This window comes from Camellia sinensis, chromosome 15 (genome assembly GCF_055761805.1).
Source record: "Camellia sinensis isolate YWXY chromosome 15, ASM5576180v1, whole genome shotgun sequence".
Taxonomy (NCBI): Eukaryota; Viridiplantae; Streptophyta; class Magnoliopsida; order Ericales; family Theaceae; genus Camellia; species Camellia sinensis.
The window spans coordinates 22,240,903-22,257,245 of NC_138975.1; the positions used below are offsets into that span (position 1 = coordinate 22,240,903).

Below are 16,343 nucleotides of genomic sequence, written 5' to 3' on the forward strand. Positions count from 1 at the left end.
GAAGTCCGACGAATTCAACAAAACATAGTTTGGCAAAAAATGATTACTAATTTTTATATTGCAAAAAATAAATATATATTAATTTTTTTATTAAAAGATATGTTCAAGGTCAAAAACTCATAATTACTAATTTACCCTAATCCCTAACAAACAACAGTGTTCCTCGACGGTTTGTCTCCCGCGTTTTCCACTCCTATTCTCTCTGAGTTCGGATCCTCTCCTTGAGGAGGGTCCTTGAGTTCATGCGGGCAACGGCTCAGATCAGCCGTTGGTCATCCAACGGCTCTAATAAAAAAAAAAAAAAAAATTAAATTTTTAATGTTTTCGACTTCCCGCCCAAACGGTTGGGGACACACAGCTCTGTTCCCACCATTCCATTCCAGCACAGACCTTCTCCATTTCCACGCAGCCCCCTTCTCCTCACTCACCCCTACCCTCACCGGCGAACCCACGGCCAACGGCGACCCCCGACGACGACCCACTCCTCAGTGAGTTCTTCTTCTTATGCTCTCTCTCTCTGTCTGTGACCTTCTCCATTTCCACGCAGCCCCCTTCTCCTCACTCACCCCTACCCTCACCGGCGAACCCACGGCCAACGGCGACCCCCGACGGCGACCCACTCCTCAGTGAGTTCTTCTTCTTATGCTCTCTCTCTCTGTCTGTGTTTGCTGTGAAAATCCCAATATTGATATACTATCCTGCAGTAATAAGAATGAGTTGGGCCTTGGATGAAATTGGTGTCCATTGTGTTGAAATTTGGCTGTCAGTTGATGAATTTTATTGTTATCCATTTGTATTTATAGTTTTGTACTGTAATGGATTGTTGTCCAGTTGATTATAATTTAATTTAGCGTGAAATTGAGTCCTTTAATAAATTGTTTAACGTGATACTTCTGGCAGAGTTGAGTTTTTTGATAATAGTGTTAAATTTCCAATAGGAATTATCCACTGCTGCACAAACCAAACTTAATATGGTGAACTAAAATGATGGAACATTATTCAGTGTCAGAATGTCTGAAATGTTTCTGTTGGGGAAAATCTATGAACTTAACAGATTCCTGGAGGGCACTAATTTAACATGCAACTGATGATTTGGCTAACCCCATTTTTTTTTACTTGGCCTTTTTCGTGATTCCATATCACATACCGACCTTTAGCCTGAAAGATATATGACACTCATATTTCCATCCCATTAATCTAATGTCTTTACCTCGGTCATCTCTGGAAAACAAGATTTTATGAAAACTCTTTTGAGGTTGGGTTTGTGGATATTTTTATTGACTTTGAATAGGAAACTTATGGAACTATACTTGGGTCTGCTAGTTATGAATAACTAAAATGCTTGTGTTATTAACTGCAACCCAAAAATCTTATTAAGAAGCTCAACTATCATTAACTTAAGATTTTATTTATATGGGTTTTCAGTTGCATTTTGATATCGATATGGAACCTGAGAATGACTGTGATTGGAAGCCAAAATTGGGAATGATATTTGATTCTGAACAATGTGCGTATGAATTTTATAATACATATGGAGGAAGAATGGGTTTTAGCATAAGAAGAGATTATTGTAAGAAGGACAAGTTCACTAATCAACTTATTCATAGACTTTTGGTTTGCAACAAGGAGGGATTTCGAAAGGTTGACAAGCGAGACCCATTGTCAAAAAACTCTAGAGCTGAAACTAGGACTGGGTGTGAGGCTCGACTTTATATTAAATTACATGAGGGTAATGGAAAATATGTTGTGACTGATTTCAAAGAAAAACACAACCACGATCTTGTATCACCTGAGTGTGCCCACATGTTGCCATCACAAAGAAAGATCTCCACTACCCAAGCAATTCAATTAGATTTAGCGGCACAATCTGGTCTTCGTTTAGGCCAGTCTTTTGAACTCATGGGTAGGGAAGCTGGTGGAAGGCAATGTCTTGGTTTTACGAAGTTAGATTCTAAAAATTATTTGAGAACCAAAAGACAACAAAGTTTAGCATATGGGGAAGTAGGCAATGTGTTGCAATACTTTAAAGAAAAATCTTTGCAAAATCCTTCATTCTTCTATGCTGTTCAATTAGATAATGAGGAGCAAATAACGAATATGTTTTGGGCCGATGCACAAATGATCATGGATTATGCCCAATTTGGTGATGTTGTCACATTTGATACGACTTACAAGTTAAACAAAGAACATAGACCCTTCGCATCTTTTGTGGGATTCAACCATCACAGGGAAACAGTTATATTTGGTGCAGCATTGTTGTATGATGAGACCGCCGAATCATTTGTATGGTTGTTTGAAAACTTTCTACAGGCTATGTCAAGGAAGGCACCGAAAACTTTGTTCACCGATCAAGATGCTGCAATGGCTAAAGCCATACCCATCGTTATGCCTGACACAAGTCACCGATTGTGTACTTGGCATTTGATGCAAAATGCATTAAAACATGTTAACTGTTTGTTCCAAGATAAGGGGGTCAAGGGTGTACTAAATAAATTCTTCTTTCACATTGAAGATGCAAATCAATGGAAATTAGAGTGGGCGGAAATGCTTGATAAATATGATGCGCATGAAAACCATTGGTTGAAATTGACTTTTGCGGTGAAAGAAAAATGGGGATGGCCTTATGTTAGATCAACATGGGCTGCGGGAATGAGTACCACACAACTTAGTGAATCTTTTAATGCTTTTTTGAAAGATTACATTCGTTCGGATTTCAACTTAAATGAATTCTTCATGCATTTCGAAAGGGTACTTTATGAGAAGCGATACAAGGAGTTAGAAGCGGCCTATGCTTTGTGCCAAAGGTTACCAAAGGTGAAAGCAACAATAAAAATGTTAATTCAAATGGGTAACGTCTACACAAAAAAGATCTTTGAGGAATTTCAAAATGAGTACTTTCAATCCATTGAATCAGACATAGAAGCAATTGAATATGGCGAAGCTAGTACCATTTACACAGTTGTTGATGTTGGTAACAAACATGCAAGGAAAGTGAAGTTGGAGAGGGATGGCTCTTTGGGTTGTAATTGTACAAAGTTTGAAAGGGAAGGAATCTTGTGTTCTCACTCGTTGAAGGTCATTAGAGACGTATTGAAGATGAAAGAGGTTCCTCCACAATACATTCTGAAGAGGTGGACCAAACAAGCAAGAGCCGAAACTGTGCAGCACATTAACGAAAATGACATTCAAGTAGATGTGAAATTCCAACAAGCTTCGCGGTATAAGACATTGATGACTGCATTTAGAGCAGTAGCAAGTAGAGCTGCTGAAACTGAAGAAACATATGATTTTTGTATTGCACAGCTTGCTACATTAGGTGCAGATGTTGAAGGCAAGTTAAGTGCTCATTTTGGTGTTGGAAATGAAGCACGTAATGATGATGATACCCAAAGCTTTGAAGTGGAATGCGAAGATGTGAATCATGTTGTGCAACCAAAAGGATTGAAGAAAAAGGTGGCAACTAGTAAGGGCAAAAGGAGGGTCAAAGGTGGATTCGAAGCGGCGTTGGTAGCGAACTCCAAAAAAAAATCCCGTGCTAACAGCTTGGCTTCGTCACAATCTATTGCAAGTCCAACAGTTGCACCTTCTCCATTATCTGTTGGAGGAGATATCTATGTTCGTCAACATGTTCCTCCTCTTCAACCTCTTCCTCCCCTTCATCCTCTTCCTCCATCTTTGCCCATGGGTGGTAATTCTATTCCTCCGCCATTGATGTATCCCACATATCATGTAAGTCTTACTTTAACATTGTATTTTTTTTGTGGATATAATATGTGACTCAAACCATGATTGCGAAGCCTAATATATGACATTGTTGTAGGCGAACAATTTGCGGGACATGTATGTTGTGCCAAATTATTTGCCAAATTCAATGTCTCACCTGCATTCTAGTGGATCAACATTCCAGTCACTACTTCAAGGTTCATGTGGATATGACATTGGGTTTCGATATTCTCAAGAATCAACTACCCCAATGTGTAGTCAGGTTCGTCTTTGCTATCTTTTTAATTTTTATTATATTTATAGTTGTTGAAAATTCCGTCATACCATGTATTCACTTGTTGAGAAATTTGAACATTTTCCCTTTTAGGCTATGGACAAGCAGAAACAGAGGCAAACTGATGCTGAAATTGGGCTGAACAGTGAAGTCATAGCCTCTAAAATTGATGGTTATTCTGTCGCTGCTGGAAAGTGATGGTTATTCTGTTGCTGCTAGAAAGTCATACATTAGTCTTTTTAATGGATTGTATGTGTTAATGGGTTGAAGCAATGTAACATTTTTGATGGACCAATGTTTTAATTTAACTTGTTATGGATTGTATGTGTTAAACTGTTATGGTGTACATTTGATCTGTTTTTTTTTATGTGGTACGGACATGATTCTGTTTTCGTACATTTGATCCTTATTTGTGGACATGTTCTGTTTTTGGACATGATCTGTTTTTGTGAAGTGTGAAATGTGCTGTAATGGTTATGTGAAGTGTGAAGTGTGAAGTGTGCTGCTGATATGCATAGGTCTGGTTGTGCAATTATTTTGCTGGTATGCACAGGTCTTGTTCTACAATTATTCTGCTGGTATGCACAGGTATTATGGTTCTGCATGCTTCTGGTTCTGTGAAGTTTAAGGGAAAAAAAATGAACCATTGCAGAATTTTTGATCTGGTATGCAGTGGACGAGCAAAATTTTGGTTCTGCATGCTTCTGGTTCTGCTCTGGTGTTTTGATTACATAGAGAACTTGGTGACTTGTGAGTGAATGTTTAGGGAGATAGAGAGTGAGAAATGAGGAATAAGTGCAGATGTAAGTTCTGGTTGTATGTACCCTCTTCATCATTGAGCATCAGATTTCCAGAAAGCAAGTCATTGTGAGCAAACACCTGCACTTAAAATAATGACCATTGCAGAATTTTTGATCCATAACAGAGGCAAAACCAAATAATATAAGTGCAGGATTTTTTATCCATAACAGAGGAAAAACCAAGTCATTGGCTGTATGGTTCTAAATGCATGGTTCTGAATGGTTCTGAATGTATGGTTGATGTATGCTGGGTGTCTTTTTTTTGGTTGTTCTCTGGTTCCTCTGCTCTCAAAGGTTTTTGGGGCTGTTTAATCTGGTTTTGCATGCTTCTAGTTCTGCATGCTTCAGGGTTGGTGATGTACACCAGTTTTGCACAGCAATTATGCTGGTTCTGATCTGTACACCAGTTATGCTGGTTCTAATCTGTATTCATTGTTTCTGGTATGCTGGACACTTAGAGCACTAGAAGTGTGTGAGGTGTGAAGTGTGAAGGATGTACAGAAATGCTAGTATGGTGTGAAGTGTGTGAGGTGTAAAGTGTGAATCATGGTTTCATATGGTTCTTGTGAATTCATTCTGCTGGTATGGTGTACACCAGTTTTGCACACCAGCAACATGTACACCAACATAATATTTTCTGCTACTTCACAATTAGATCACTCAAAGGTATTAACACTGAAGAACTGTTGATAAATTACTAAAAGTGAACAATTATAATTTGGTTCATATGCAACAGAACATGTGAAATGTGCCTATGCAAAATAAACAGTAGCAGATTTCACAACCAACATACATGCAGAACCAGCCTACAAAAAACCATGTCACAGATTGTCCTGTAAATGAAAACATTCCCAAGTTCATAAAATCCAAGTCATTCCCAAGTTCATTAAATCCACTAGGACAATAAACCATTTAAAAACCATCTCAAATCATTCCCAACTTCCCAAATTCCATTCATAAAAACATCATAAAGTACAAACATCATAAATCCATAATAACATTAGTTAAATTTTTCGGATACTAACATTACATCATAAAGTAGATTACATCCATAAATCCATAATAACTTTAAATCCATAAATCCATAATAACATTACATCATAAAGTACAAAAGTAAAGCAAATACAATCAAATACACCATCGCCTTCAAAATATTTTCCACCATTCGAAGCCTTCGACCATAGTCGCCATGTTCATTTTCCACGTCATACAGCCTCCTCCTCAGCTCGTTAAAGTCTTCTACTGTAACACCATCAGAAGCTCTAGTGTTGGAACGGATTGTGGAAGTCACATCTTCGTCATCTTCAGCCACGAACTTGAAGTAATTGCAATTGGGATTTTCAGTCTACAATGCAACCAACAATTAGTTAGTCTATTAAAACAAATTAAATTGTGACTACTTACATATTTAATATTTCCAATACAATACTTACATATTTTGATGGGCAAACAAAGAACAAACGCCCTTTATTTCCATTCTCATTAGTTTTTACGATATGTATGGCAGCTGTTCTTCCACAATTGCACATTCTCGGTTTTAATCTTATGTTGCTGTTGTCATTAGAAGAAGAAGCCATTTCTAAATCTACATCGACAATACAACACAAACAGTCAGCCCTCGAGAAACCAATTTAGTTTTGAAACCAACATTGTAGTGGACTCATAAAAACCTATTCTATCTGTTATTCAGCATTCTAGTTCTACATACAAATTGATTAGGTCTCAAAGTGTTTAGTTGCACTGAATTCAGGAAAACAATGCTACTGCCCTTCTCATGATCTAATAAACATATAATTATGTGTTTTTTAAGATTCTTGTCTTTTATAACTAGATTTTTGTCTTTTAAGATTCTTACATGATCTAATAAACATATAATTATGTGTTTTTTTTTTGGTTTAATAATATAACAAAATGTATCACTTTACATTTAGTAAAGAAAATTGAAATCCAAACTAATAATATAACAAAATGTATCATAATCTTAGACTGATTCAACAAATAAATTGATAATTTCATAATTAATAATCTTATAAATATGCTTTGTTATGGTTTTGCCCTGACCTCCTTTTCTAGGGTCATACAGCCCAGGTTTCAATTTTAACTTTCATATGGAGTGAACCAAAATTTGTGACACAAACTTAACACTTTCTTGGGAGGCATTTGAATGGATACCTTTTAACCTTGGTAAGGCTGTGGTGCACTGTGCAGAGACACAAATATGAACCCAAAAAAAATAAAAACTACTTTCAATTGTTGCCAAACAAAATACGCTTGCAAGGATTGCCATCAATGGTGGTTGCTACTTTTGAAGACATGGGTGTGCATTAGGAGCAAGTGGGAACTTCAGTTTTTGAGTCAACCATTGAGCTTTCTAATGTAATCCTTACTACGTTGATGATTAAATTTAAATAAATAAATAAATTTGATTAAAAAAATTACATTAAGACATGGAGCAGAGTAATTATGTGTCTTATGCAATGCTTTGATTTTTCACATTTGTCTTATGCAGAGTAAATAAAAAAAACAATTTCACATTTGTTTTGATTTTTCATTAATTATGTGTCTTATGCAATGCTTTTCTGGTATTGGGCTCTTAGTTATTTGTCAAACTACATTTCTTATCAATCAATTGGTTAGTGGATTATTGGAGGTTATTGTCAATATATTTATCATTAAAAACAAATTTTGGCCCTTAATCAAAATGTGCTCTATGAGAGACTTGACAAAATCTTTATTCTAACCTTCTAGAGTGGAGTTGAGTGTATTGACTCTATATACTTTTAAAATCTAGATTCTAGTACTCTTTATTTGGAAATAATGAATTTATCATGTGCCTATTTTTTATTGTGAAATCATAATTCTAATACTCTTATTTGAGATTGTTAGTTCCACACATAATAAAAGAAAATATGGACATAAGGATTGTCAAAAATCCAGATTGCAGCTTGCAGCTCTCAACATGACTTGCACCTTGCAGATTGTTAGTTCAACATATTTGCAGATTGTTAGTTCAACATGACTTGCAGATTGCAGATTGTTAGTTCAACATATTCGTAGTGAAATATGTAGAAAATGTATATAAACAAATAGGTATACCATGATATGACAAATGATCTCAAATAGGTATATAAACAAATGTATATAAACAAATGATATGACATTGCTAATTTTTCTCACAATGTATTCGAAATCATGGTATATCATGGTATATAAATTAGTAAGACATATTAGCAATGCTGGGTTTGGAGTATATAAATCATGGTATACCTATTTCATGGTATATAAATCACATAGTATACAATGGAAGGTCTTACCATTGATATCATACAATACCATGGTATATAAAAATTAGCAATGTTTGGAGTATATAAATCATGGTATACCTATTTCTAATTTTTCTCACAATCTATTCGAAATCATGTATATTCTCACAATCTATTACTTAACAAAACATACAATGGAAGGTTGGCATTAAACCCAGTTGTGTGTTCTTGTTAGCCCACTCCAATCATGGTATACCTATTTCTGATTGTAAACAATATCAAGATTCATACAAGCTGTGAAAATCAAATCCTCATTCTAGACAGATTTAGGACATTAAAAGATCTGTGAAAATCAAACCAATGTGATGCATATGGACAGAGATGGAAAAAAAAGAAGAAGAAGAAGAAGAAGAAGAAGAGGAAACCAAATCAAAGCCCTAAATTTGAAATTCCAAATCTAAAAGCCCTAAATTTTTTCAGACGTTTCAAAATCCCAAATCAAAGCCCTAATTTTGAAATTCCAAATCTGAAAATCCCTAAATTTGTTCAGAAATTCGAACTCTAAAAGCCCTACATTTTTTCAGACTCCAACTTCTTAATTTCAGACGTTTGAAGACCAACCTGGTTCGTGATCTATGCTGAACTGATGGTGGTCGTCGCGGTGGAGTTCACGCAGCGTAGAGGCTGAAGCGGTGGAGCTGTGGTCGTCGTGGGGTCGCCGTTGGGACTGGTCGCCGGTTCGCCGGTGAGGGTAGGTTCGGTGGACGACCACGATCGACTGTAAGGCTCATTGAAACTGAGAGAGTGAGAGAGTGAGACAGTAAGGCTGTGTTGTTGTTTTGTTTGGGCGGGAAGTCGAAAACATTAAAAATTTAATTTTTTTTTTTTTTTTTATTAGAGCCGTTGGATGACCAACGGCTGATCTGAGCCGTTGCCCGCATGAACTCAAGGACCCTCCTCAAGGAGAGGATCCGAACTCATTCTCTCTTGCATCATGTGGACCCCGCTCTCTTCGTATTGGATAAACCTCGACTCCACTACACTAATTTTCCCAAACTACCCCTATCTTCGCCCAAAATAACCCCTTTTGCCTCCAAAACCCAAGCCGAATTCAGTCATTTCACACCCATTGCACTTTTACACATCCACCAGTTTTGTATTTTTTTTTAGTACACAAATTCTACTCTCTCTTTCTCTCTCTAAAGTTGTTCATCTTCTTTCTTTATTAACCATTTTATTAATTAAAAATAAGGACTTAGGTCTCGTTTAACAAGTAATTTTTTTAGTTAAAAAGTCAAAAAATCACTAAAAAAATTTAAAATTCAATAATTCATACTAAAAAGTCAAAAATTCTTTTTTCTCTTTACTTTTTGTACATATTTTCGTAAAAAATCAAAAAGTCATCACAAACATGTTAATTTTTTTAATCTCATATTTTAATCAAATAACTAAAAAATTATTAAATTAGCCTGTTTCCAAACGAGACCTTAATTGCATTTTCTCTTTTTAAATTATTTATTTATTTTGATCCTTAATATTTTAAGTTTTTACAATTTATTTCTAAATTTTTTGTTTAAAATTAGATAAAAAAAAATATCACTTTAACTATAACATGACATAAAAAATAAATTATATTGACATTTGGATTTGTGTTGAAGATATGAATTATATATGATAAAATATTTTTATGTTACATGATTGTTAATATATCAAATCTATTTAATTCTAACAAAAATTAGCCATTAGAATAAATGAAAAAAAAAATAAAAATGAAAGGCCAAAGTGAGTTAGAAAATGCCAGGTTAATTATAACATGATAAAAAATATATTATTATATTAAAATTTGAATTTATATTAGAAGTATAAATTATATATAATAAAATATTTTTATATTATGTTGTTGTTGTCTATAAGTTAACTTTTAAAATAAATTATAAAAATTTAAAATATAAAAGACAAAAGTGAGAAAAATAAAATTTTAAAAGTCAAAATATAAAAAAAAAAAAAAAAAGAAAAAAAAGCTAAATATAAGGAATCAAATTGTAATTTAGCCTTAAATAAATATACTATACCTTTTTTCATTATCACTCACTCTCTCTCTCTCTCTCCCTCTCTATAACTCTATTACATAGGGAGGGAGAGAGAGAGAATTTCGTTCTTCTTTCTGTATCCATCTGTAGCCGGGTTTCTTGCTTTCTCTCTCAAAACCAGCTTCTTGTTTTCTTTACTTTGGCTTTATTCAATGCGAATTCTTGGCGTAACTTGATTCACATTTAAAGAACATTTGTTCTTTAAATTCTCATCACATCATTCAATCATTTTTGTAATCTTCGATATTGATACATTCTTCTTTGATATATACGTAATAATAATAATAATAATAACAAAGAGTGCAAAAGATCAACATGTTTGAAGGGTTATTGAAGAGCAAATTCTACTCAAAATGGTTGGTTTTCGAAAACCCAAATCGTCTCTCTGTTTTTTTTTTTTTTATTATCAACGAATTGTGTTGTTGTAATCTGATTTTGTTTTTGTTTTTGTTTTTTTGGGTGTTTTTGGATATAGCAAGTCTGCAATCAAGCTCACGAAGACTCGAATCGATATGATAAAGAGGAAGAGAAACGCAATGGAGAAGTTTCTGAGGAAAGACATTGCAGATCTTCTCAAAACTGGTCTCGACATCAATGCCTATGGCAGGGTAATAACAATGGGTTTTTCTCACTTTTTCTTTTCGTATTTTGTGATTTCTTGATTTTCTGCTCTGTTTTTCAATTTGGTTTTCATGAATTTGAAGCTTTTCTAATTCATACACACATTTCTTTCTCTATTTCTTTTTCGTATTGAGTAATTTCTTGATTTTCTGCTCTGTTTTCCAAATGGGTTTTCATGAATTTGAAGCTTTTTTTAATTCACACATGCACACATTTCTTTCTCTATTTTTTTTTCTTTCCCGTATTGAGTGATTTCTTGATTTTTCTGCTCTGTTTTCCAATTGGGTTTTCATGAATTTGAAGCTTTTCTAATCTACACACACACACGCACAGACACATATTTCTTTCTCTATTTTTTGTCCGTATTGAGTGATTTCTTGATTTTCTGCTCTGTTTTCCAATTGGGTTTCCATGAATTTGAAGCTTTTTTAATTCACACACACACACACACACACACACACACACACACACACACACACACACATATACTAGTTTTACATCTAATTATTTGACAATTTAATGAATGAAGAAGATGGGTTGAATTTGAAAACTGTGTTTAATGTGATAGTGTATATATAGTGAATTACTTTTAAATCCATAGTTTGTAACTTGGAATTTCTCGTCAATGGAACAGTCTGAAGGGTTTCTGGTTGAGCTGAACATGTCAGCTTGTTATGATTTCATCGAGCAATTTTGTGGGTGTATCTTGAATCATCTTTCCTTGATGAACAAACAGAGGTATATATATATGTATATTCAAATTCAAACATAACTGTCTATTTTGATCAATTTTACTGCTCTTTATCTATGTTGAGTCCTTTGAAGATACGATACAATCCTCTCTATACATAGCATCTGATTGTTTCTGTAGTTGCTTAATCGTTAAGCCATTTTTTGCGCTCCGATTAATTCATAGAAATTGGGTTTTTGTCAAAAATTGTTTCATGGGTTGTATCTGGACTTGCAACATATACTGTCAATTTTCACAATAATTTCTATAGAATTGGGTGCAATTTGTTGTCAAATTGTCTCTTCATGTGAGCTCCTTTTGTTTTCCCATTTCAATTAAGGATTTGAAAGCCCCACTTGTACGAATATTCATAACGTGAGATATGTGTATTTTACAGTGTTGATGGATATTCTGAATGAAAATTGGAAACATAGTAAGGTGTCTAGATTTGTTTTAGGTACCTTTTTTACATTAGGTTAGTAGTTAAGCTTAAAAATGTTCATGGGCAACTCATAGAATATTTTTCATAATATTTAGGATGTCCGAAATCAGTTGTAGTATTAAACATCAATACTACAAAGCTAAGCTAGCAGTGATAAAAGTAATTCCGCTATTTTTTATTTCAAGGGATTTGAGGGCGGTGTGTGTTTAGTAGCTTATGCCCGTGAGAAGTTTTGCTTTTTTCGCCCCTTTTGCTTTTTTAGCAGACTTCTTGACTTCCAGTTTCTTTGTAATCCTTTTATTTTTCCTTATTAATAATATTCCTTTTGTTGCCGATCAAAAAACAAAATAGTAGAAGTATCTAATTATTTTTAACTTTCTTGATATGGTACTATAACACATCTTCGCTTGATTTTTCTTTCCCTGCTCTTTATAGAGAATGTCTAGAGGAATGCAAGGAAGCTGTATCATCTTTGATGTTCGCAGCAGCAAGATTTGCTGATTTGCCAGAACTGCGCGACCTTAGAAGTATATTTTCTGAAAGATACGGGAATTCCATTGAAGCTTTTGTGGATCAGAAGGTGCTTAATCCATAATTTCACTCTAAAACCCAAAAAGAAAAGAAAAAAAAAATCAGCAGCATTGTTTGTTATGACAATTTTACTTCTCTAGTTTTCGTTTTAGAAGAAAAAAAAACTAACCAGGCTAATTGGTTATGCGTAGTTTGTTGAGAAGTTGAAGCCTATGCCGCCTACGAAGGACATGAAGCTTCAATTGCTGCAAGATATAGCATTAGAGTCTGGTTTAGAATGGGATTCAAAGGCTTTGGAGCAGAAGCTTTATAATCCTCCCCCATCGGAACAAGTAAGCTTCCCTATATAACCTTATATACTTCATTTGATTATCACATCATATTGAGGGAGGAAAGGGAAATCAGATTGAAGGCAGGACTACAACTACTTATTTTTCTCCTATAAAAAAAGTATGTTGTGTCTAGGGTTTTTAAAATTAGCCGATAAGTATTGTATGAGTCTAGAACCTTCATTCCATGAATCTGAAACATGACTTTCTCCAAGAAAAAAGAGATCCCCTTTTTTAGGGTTTGTCTTCGGTTAATGAATAGAGGGGGTGAGACTAAATCCAATCTTGGACAGTACCAAGTCTAAAACATGCCTTTCTGAGGGTTGCTTTCCTGCTAACATCGAAAGGCCTATCGGGAATTTGGGTTTTCAATATTCATATTCACCTATATATTGTCATATTGGCTGATATTGTTCGATATCGGCTGATACATAACCTTATTGTCAATACGGTTATTTAAAACCATGGTTGCACCCCCAACATTTTCGATGCAATTAGTTATTAGAGTTGTGTTTTGTGTCAGAGGGATGGGGGATAATATCATAGAAGGCTAGAGCTTTCTCTAATCCTGTCTTCTGTATTTTAATCACATTTTATTCATTTGCAGGACTTGTCTGAGAATGCCAATGGTGACAAAAACAAATTGCACAGAAGCAAGGATGAACCTGTCCGAAAAACAGACAACCCTGCTAAACAACACCATGCAAGTGATGCTCCTCCAAAAAGGAACAAGGAGGACGATGATCGATACAAACCACATGGTAGTGAAAATCGGGAAAAAACTCCCAGTATAGATATTCGAGTGGCAAGTACTGACCAAAATGACCCACAGACGAATTCAAATTCAGAAAGAAAGGTTTCTGAGGAAAACGCTGATGACAAAAAGCAGCAGCCCTCCCACCATAGATTTATCCCCCCTCCTTACACCAAACCAAAAGCCGGTGAAACTGAAATCAATGGTCGTGATACAGTTGCTGATGCTAAGCCAAAACCAAGATCAGTTCGAAGGACGCGCGTGAAACCTCCACCGGCACATGAGAACATTGGCAGCAATGAAGCTGCAAAACCAGGCCTTAAAATGGTAAAGGAGGACGTCTGTGATGAGGAGGATGAAGAGGAAAGGGCGATGGATAGGCTTTTGATGCGTTACAGTACAAAACAATCGCCTTATGAGATGGGGAAAGTAAAAGAAGCTCTCAAGCCTCCTCGTTTGCAAGAACAATCCAAAGATGGTCCTACTCCGGCTAGAGTAATGTCTCTCCCACCCGAACCACCGAATCCAATTGAGACGACGAGTAATGAACCTGAGCGAGCATCTTCATTTCAACCAGATACTGGGCACGTGCATCCAAAGCTGCCGGACTATGATGATTTTCTTGCAAGGCTTGCTGCTCTTAAAGGGAAGTAAAAAATATCAGAAAATCATGAAAAGCTTAAACCAAAAAATCATTTTTTATTAACAATTGTTTCATTCTTTACACAGAAAGTGTACTACATTCTTATAGTTCTTCCCATCAAAATTGTAACTGTGCATCGGTGATCTTTATTGGGTTCTCTACAAGTTTATGGGCATATGACATATATCAAATTTCTTTTTCAACTCTCATGAAATTCCATGACCCGGGCTTCTTGTGGTTCTCTTAGTTCTTCTTCACCAAATTGTTGTTTGTTTGTGTTGTGTTGTTTCATTCACATGGTGGGATGACTTATTGAGATGGTATGCAAAACATGTTATTTCACTTAGAAGCCATTGTCAGATTCGAAAGAATGTCGGTAATATTACTTGCTGCCAATGGAAGAGGGTAATTGTATAAGCCATGCTTGAAATTGAGATCGTTGAAGGCATGTGCTAATATAGAGGTGAAAATTGAACTTTTGACTTCTTAGTGAAGTACCGAAGTTTTAGCCAAGCCCATTGGTTAATGGTAGGGCTGCAATCGAGCCGAGCCGAGTCGAACTGAGCTTTTGAATGTTCAAGCTCGTTTATTAAGAATTGGTCAAGCTTGAGTTTGAACTAAGCTCTAGTCGAGCTTCAAAAATCGAGCTCGAGCTTGGCTCGAGCTTGCTCGATTACATAAATGAGCTGAGTTCGAGCTCAAGCTCAAACTTAAAAAAAAAAAAAAAAAATTATATTAATTAACTTGTTAAGATAAAAAAAAATGCAAAATTATGAGTAAAATATATAATAATACTTATATTAATAATAAATTTTATCATCAAATATGTAAATTTACACAAATACCAAACATAAATAAAAAATAAAATAGATTATTAAAAATATGTTTAATAGATTATTAAAAATAAAATATTTATTTATTTATTTATTTTTATGTTCACCAGCCTTATCGACCCGAGCTTAGAGCTACTCGAGTTCGGCTCGATTAATAAATGAGCCTAAAAATCAAGCCCGATCTCAATCATTTAGGAAACAAGTCAAGCTCAAACGAGTTTTAAACGACCCGAGCTCGAATTGTTTATAAACAGTTCGGTTCGTTTGCAGCCCTAATTAAAGGTATAGATATGTCTGGAGTTGAAAATTTTGAAATTAATACAATTGTTCTAACTTCTATCCAAAATTTTGTCAATGAAATGTTAGTCAATCCCTTCAATGAAGAATAAAGCTTAACTTCAACCTAGAGCAAGTTAGGGCTTTAAAAAAATTTGTACTCAAATTTCTATATCACTCTATCACTAAATTATATGAGAATGTAGAATGAATCTATTAATGCCTTTTAAAAAATTATGATTATCGGTCCCAAAACACTGTGTCATTAAATTATGGAGAATTTTTTTTAAGATCCCTCATATTAAGATTTTATAGCATAAACTATATGAAATATTTTCATAATAGTTGGAGTTTCTTAAAATTTTGTAGAGAAATTTCGAGACAAAGAAATTTCGATCCAAAGAAATTTCGAAATACAGAGAAATTTGTCTGAAATTTCTCTGGTTTGCTCACAAATTTCTTTGTGTTTTGACCAATTTTGTCTGGTGTGGCTTGTTTGATTTTCACTGGAATTTCTCTAGACACATCACAATCTCCTTGGAATTTCTCTGAGTGTGTGTGTTCATGTTTGGAATTTCTCTGGGCATTTTCATTGGAATTTCTTTGGACTCCAAGTGTGTTTGCGTGTTCATGCTTAGAATTTCTCTAGCATTTTCTCTGGACATATCGCAATCCCCTTGGAATTTTTTTGAGTGTTTTTGTGGGTTCATGTTCGGAATTTCTGTGGATACATCATAATCCCCTTAGAATTTCTCTGAATTTGTTTGTATGTTTATGTTGAGAATTTCTCTGGGCATTTTTACTGGAATTCTGTATAGACACATCACAATCCCACAGTGTTTGAGAAAATTCATACAGTGACCATAGCCAGAGAAAATTCATACAGTGACCACAATTAGAGAAAATTTACAAAATTACAACAGTGACCACAATCAGAGAAAATTCACACAGTGATTATTGTCACAGAAAATTCACACAGTCAGAGAAAATTCACAAAATTATAAACAGTGATCATAACCAGAGAAAATTCACAC

General features: G+C 34.8%; 2 protein-coding genes and 1 long non-coding RNA gene across 3 annotated transcripts; 2 read left to right on the top strand and 1 right to left on the bottom strand.

The window, feature by feature from the left end:
- The first annotated feature begins 207 nt into the window (after positions 1-207).
- On the top strand, positions 208-4,336 carry LOC114267636 (protein FAR1-RELATED SEQUENCE 5-like). Its single transcript, XM_082910210.1, has 3 exons — positions 208-3,729; positions 3,821-3,985; positions 4,091-4,336. Exons 1-3 carry the CDS (start codon positions 1,414-1,416, stop codon positions 4,193-4,195), a joined length of 2,586 nt encoding a protein of 861 aa, XP_082766336.1. The 5' UTR covers positions 208-1,413; the 3' UTR covers positions 4,196-4,336.
- A 1,390-nt stretch (positions 4,337-5,726) lies between these two features.
- Positions 5,727-8,970, bottom strand: LOC145813906 (uncharacterized). The gene is made up of 3 exons (XR_014357321.1): positions 8,682-8,970; positions 6,231-6,382; positions 5,727-6,142 (listed from the first exon to the last, which is right to left on the bottom strand). It is a non-coding gene; the product is annotated as an uncharacterized LOC145813906 (long non-coding RNA).
- A 1,145-nt stretch (positions 8,971-10,115) lies between these two features.
- LOC114277888 (Regulator of Vps4 activity in the MVB pathway protein) lies at positions 10,116-14,414 on the top strand. Its single transcript, XM_028219842.2, has 6 exons — positions 10,116-10,506; positions 10,626-10,758; positions 11,406-11,509; positions 12,379-12,523; positions 12,666-12,806; positions 13,411-14,414. The coding sequence occupies exons 1-6, from the start codon at positions 10,466-10,468 to the stop codon at positions 14,209-14,211; spliced, it is 1,365 nt and encodes a 454-aa protein (XP_028075643.2). The 5' UTR covers positions 10,116-10,465; the 3' UTR covers positions 14,212-14,414.
- The last annotated feature ends 1,929 nt before the right edge of the window (positions 14,415-16,343 follow it).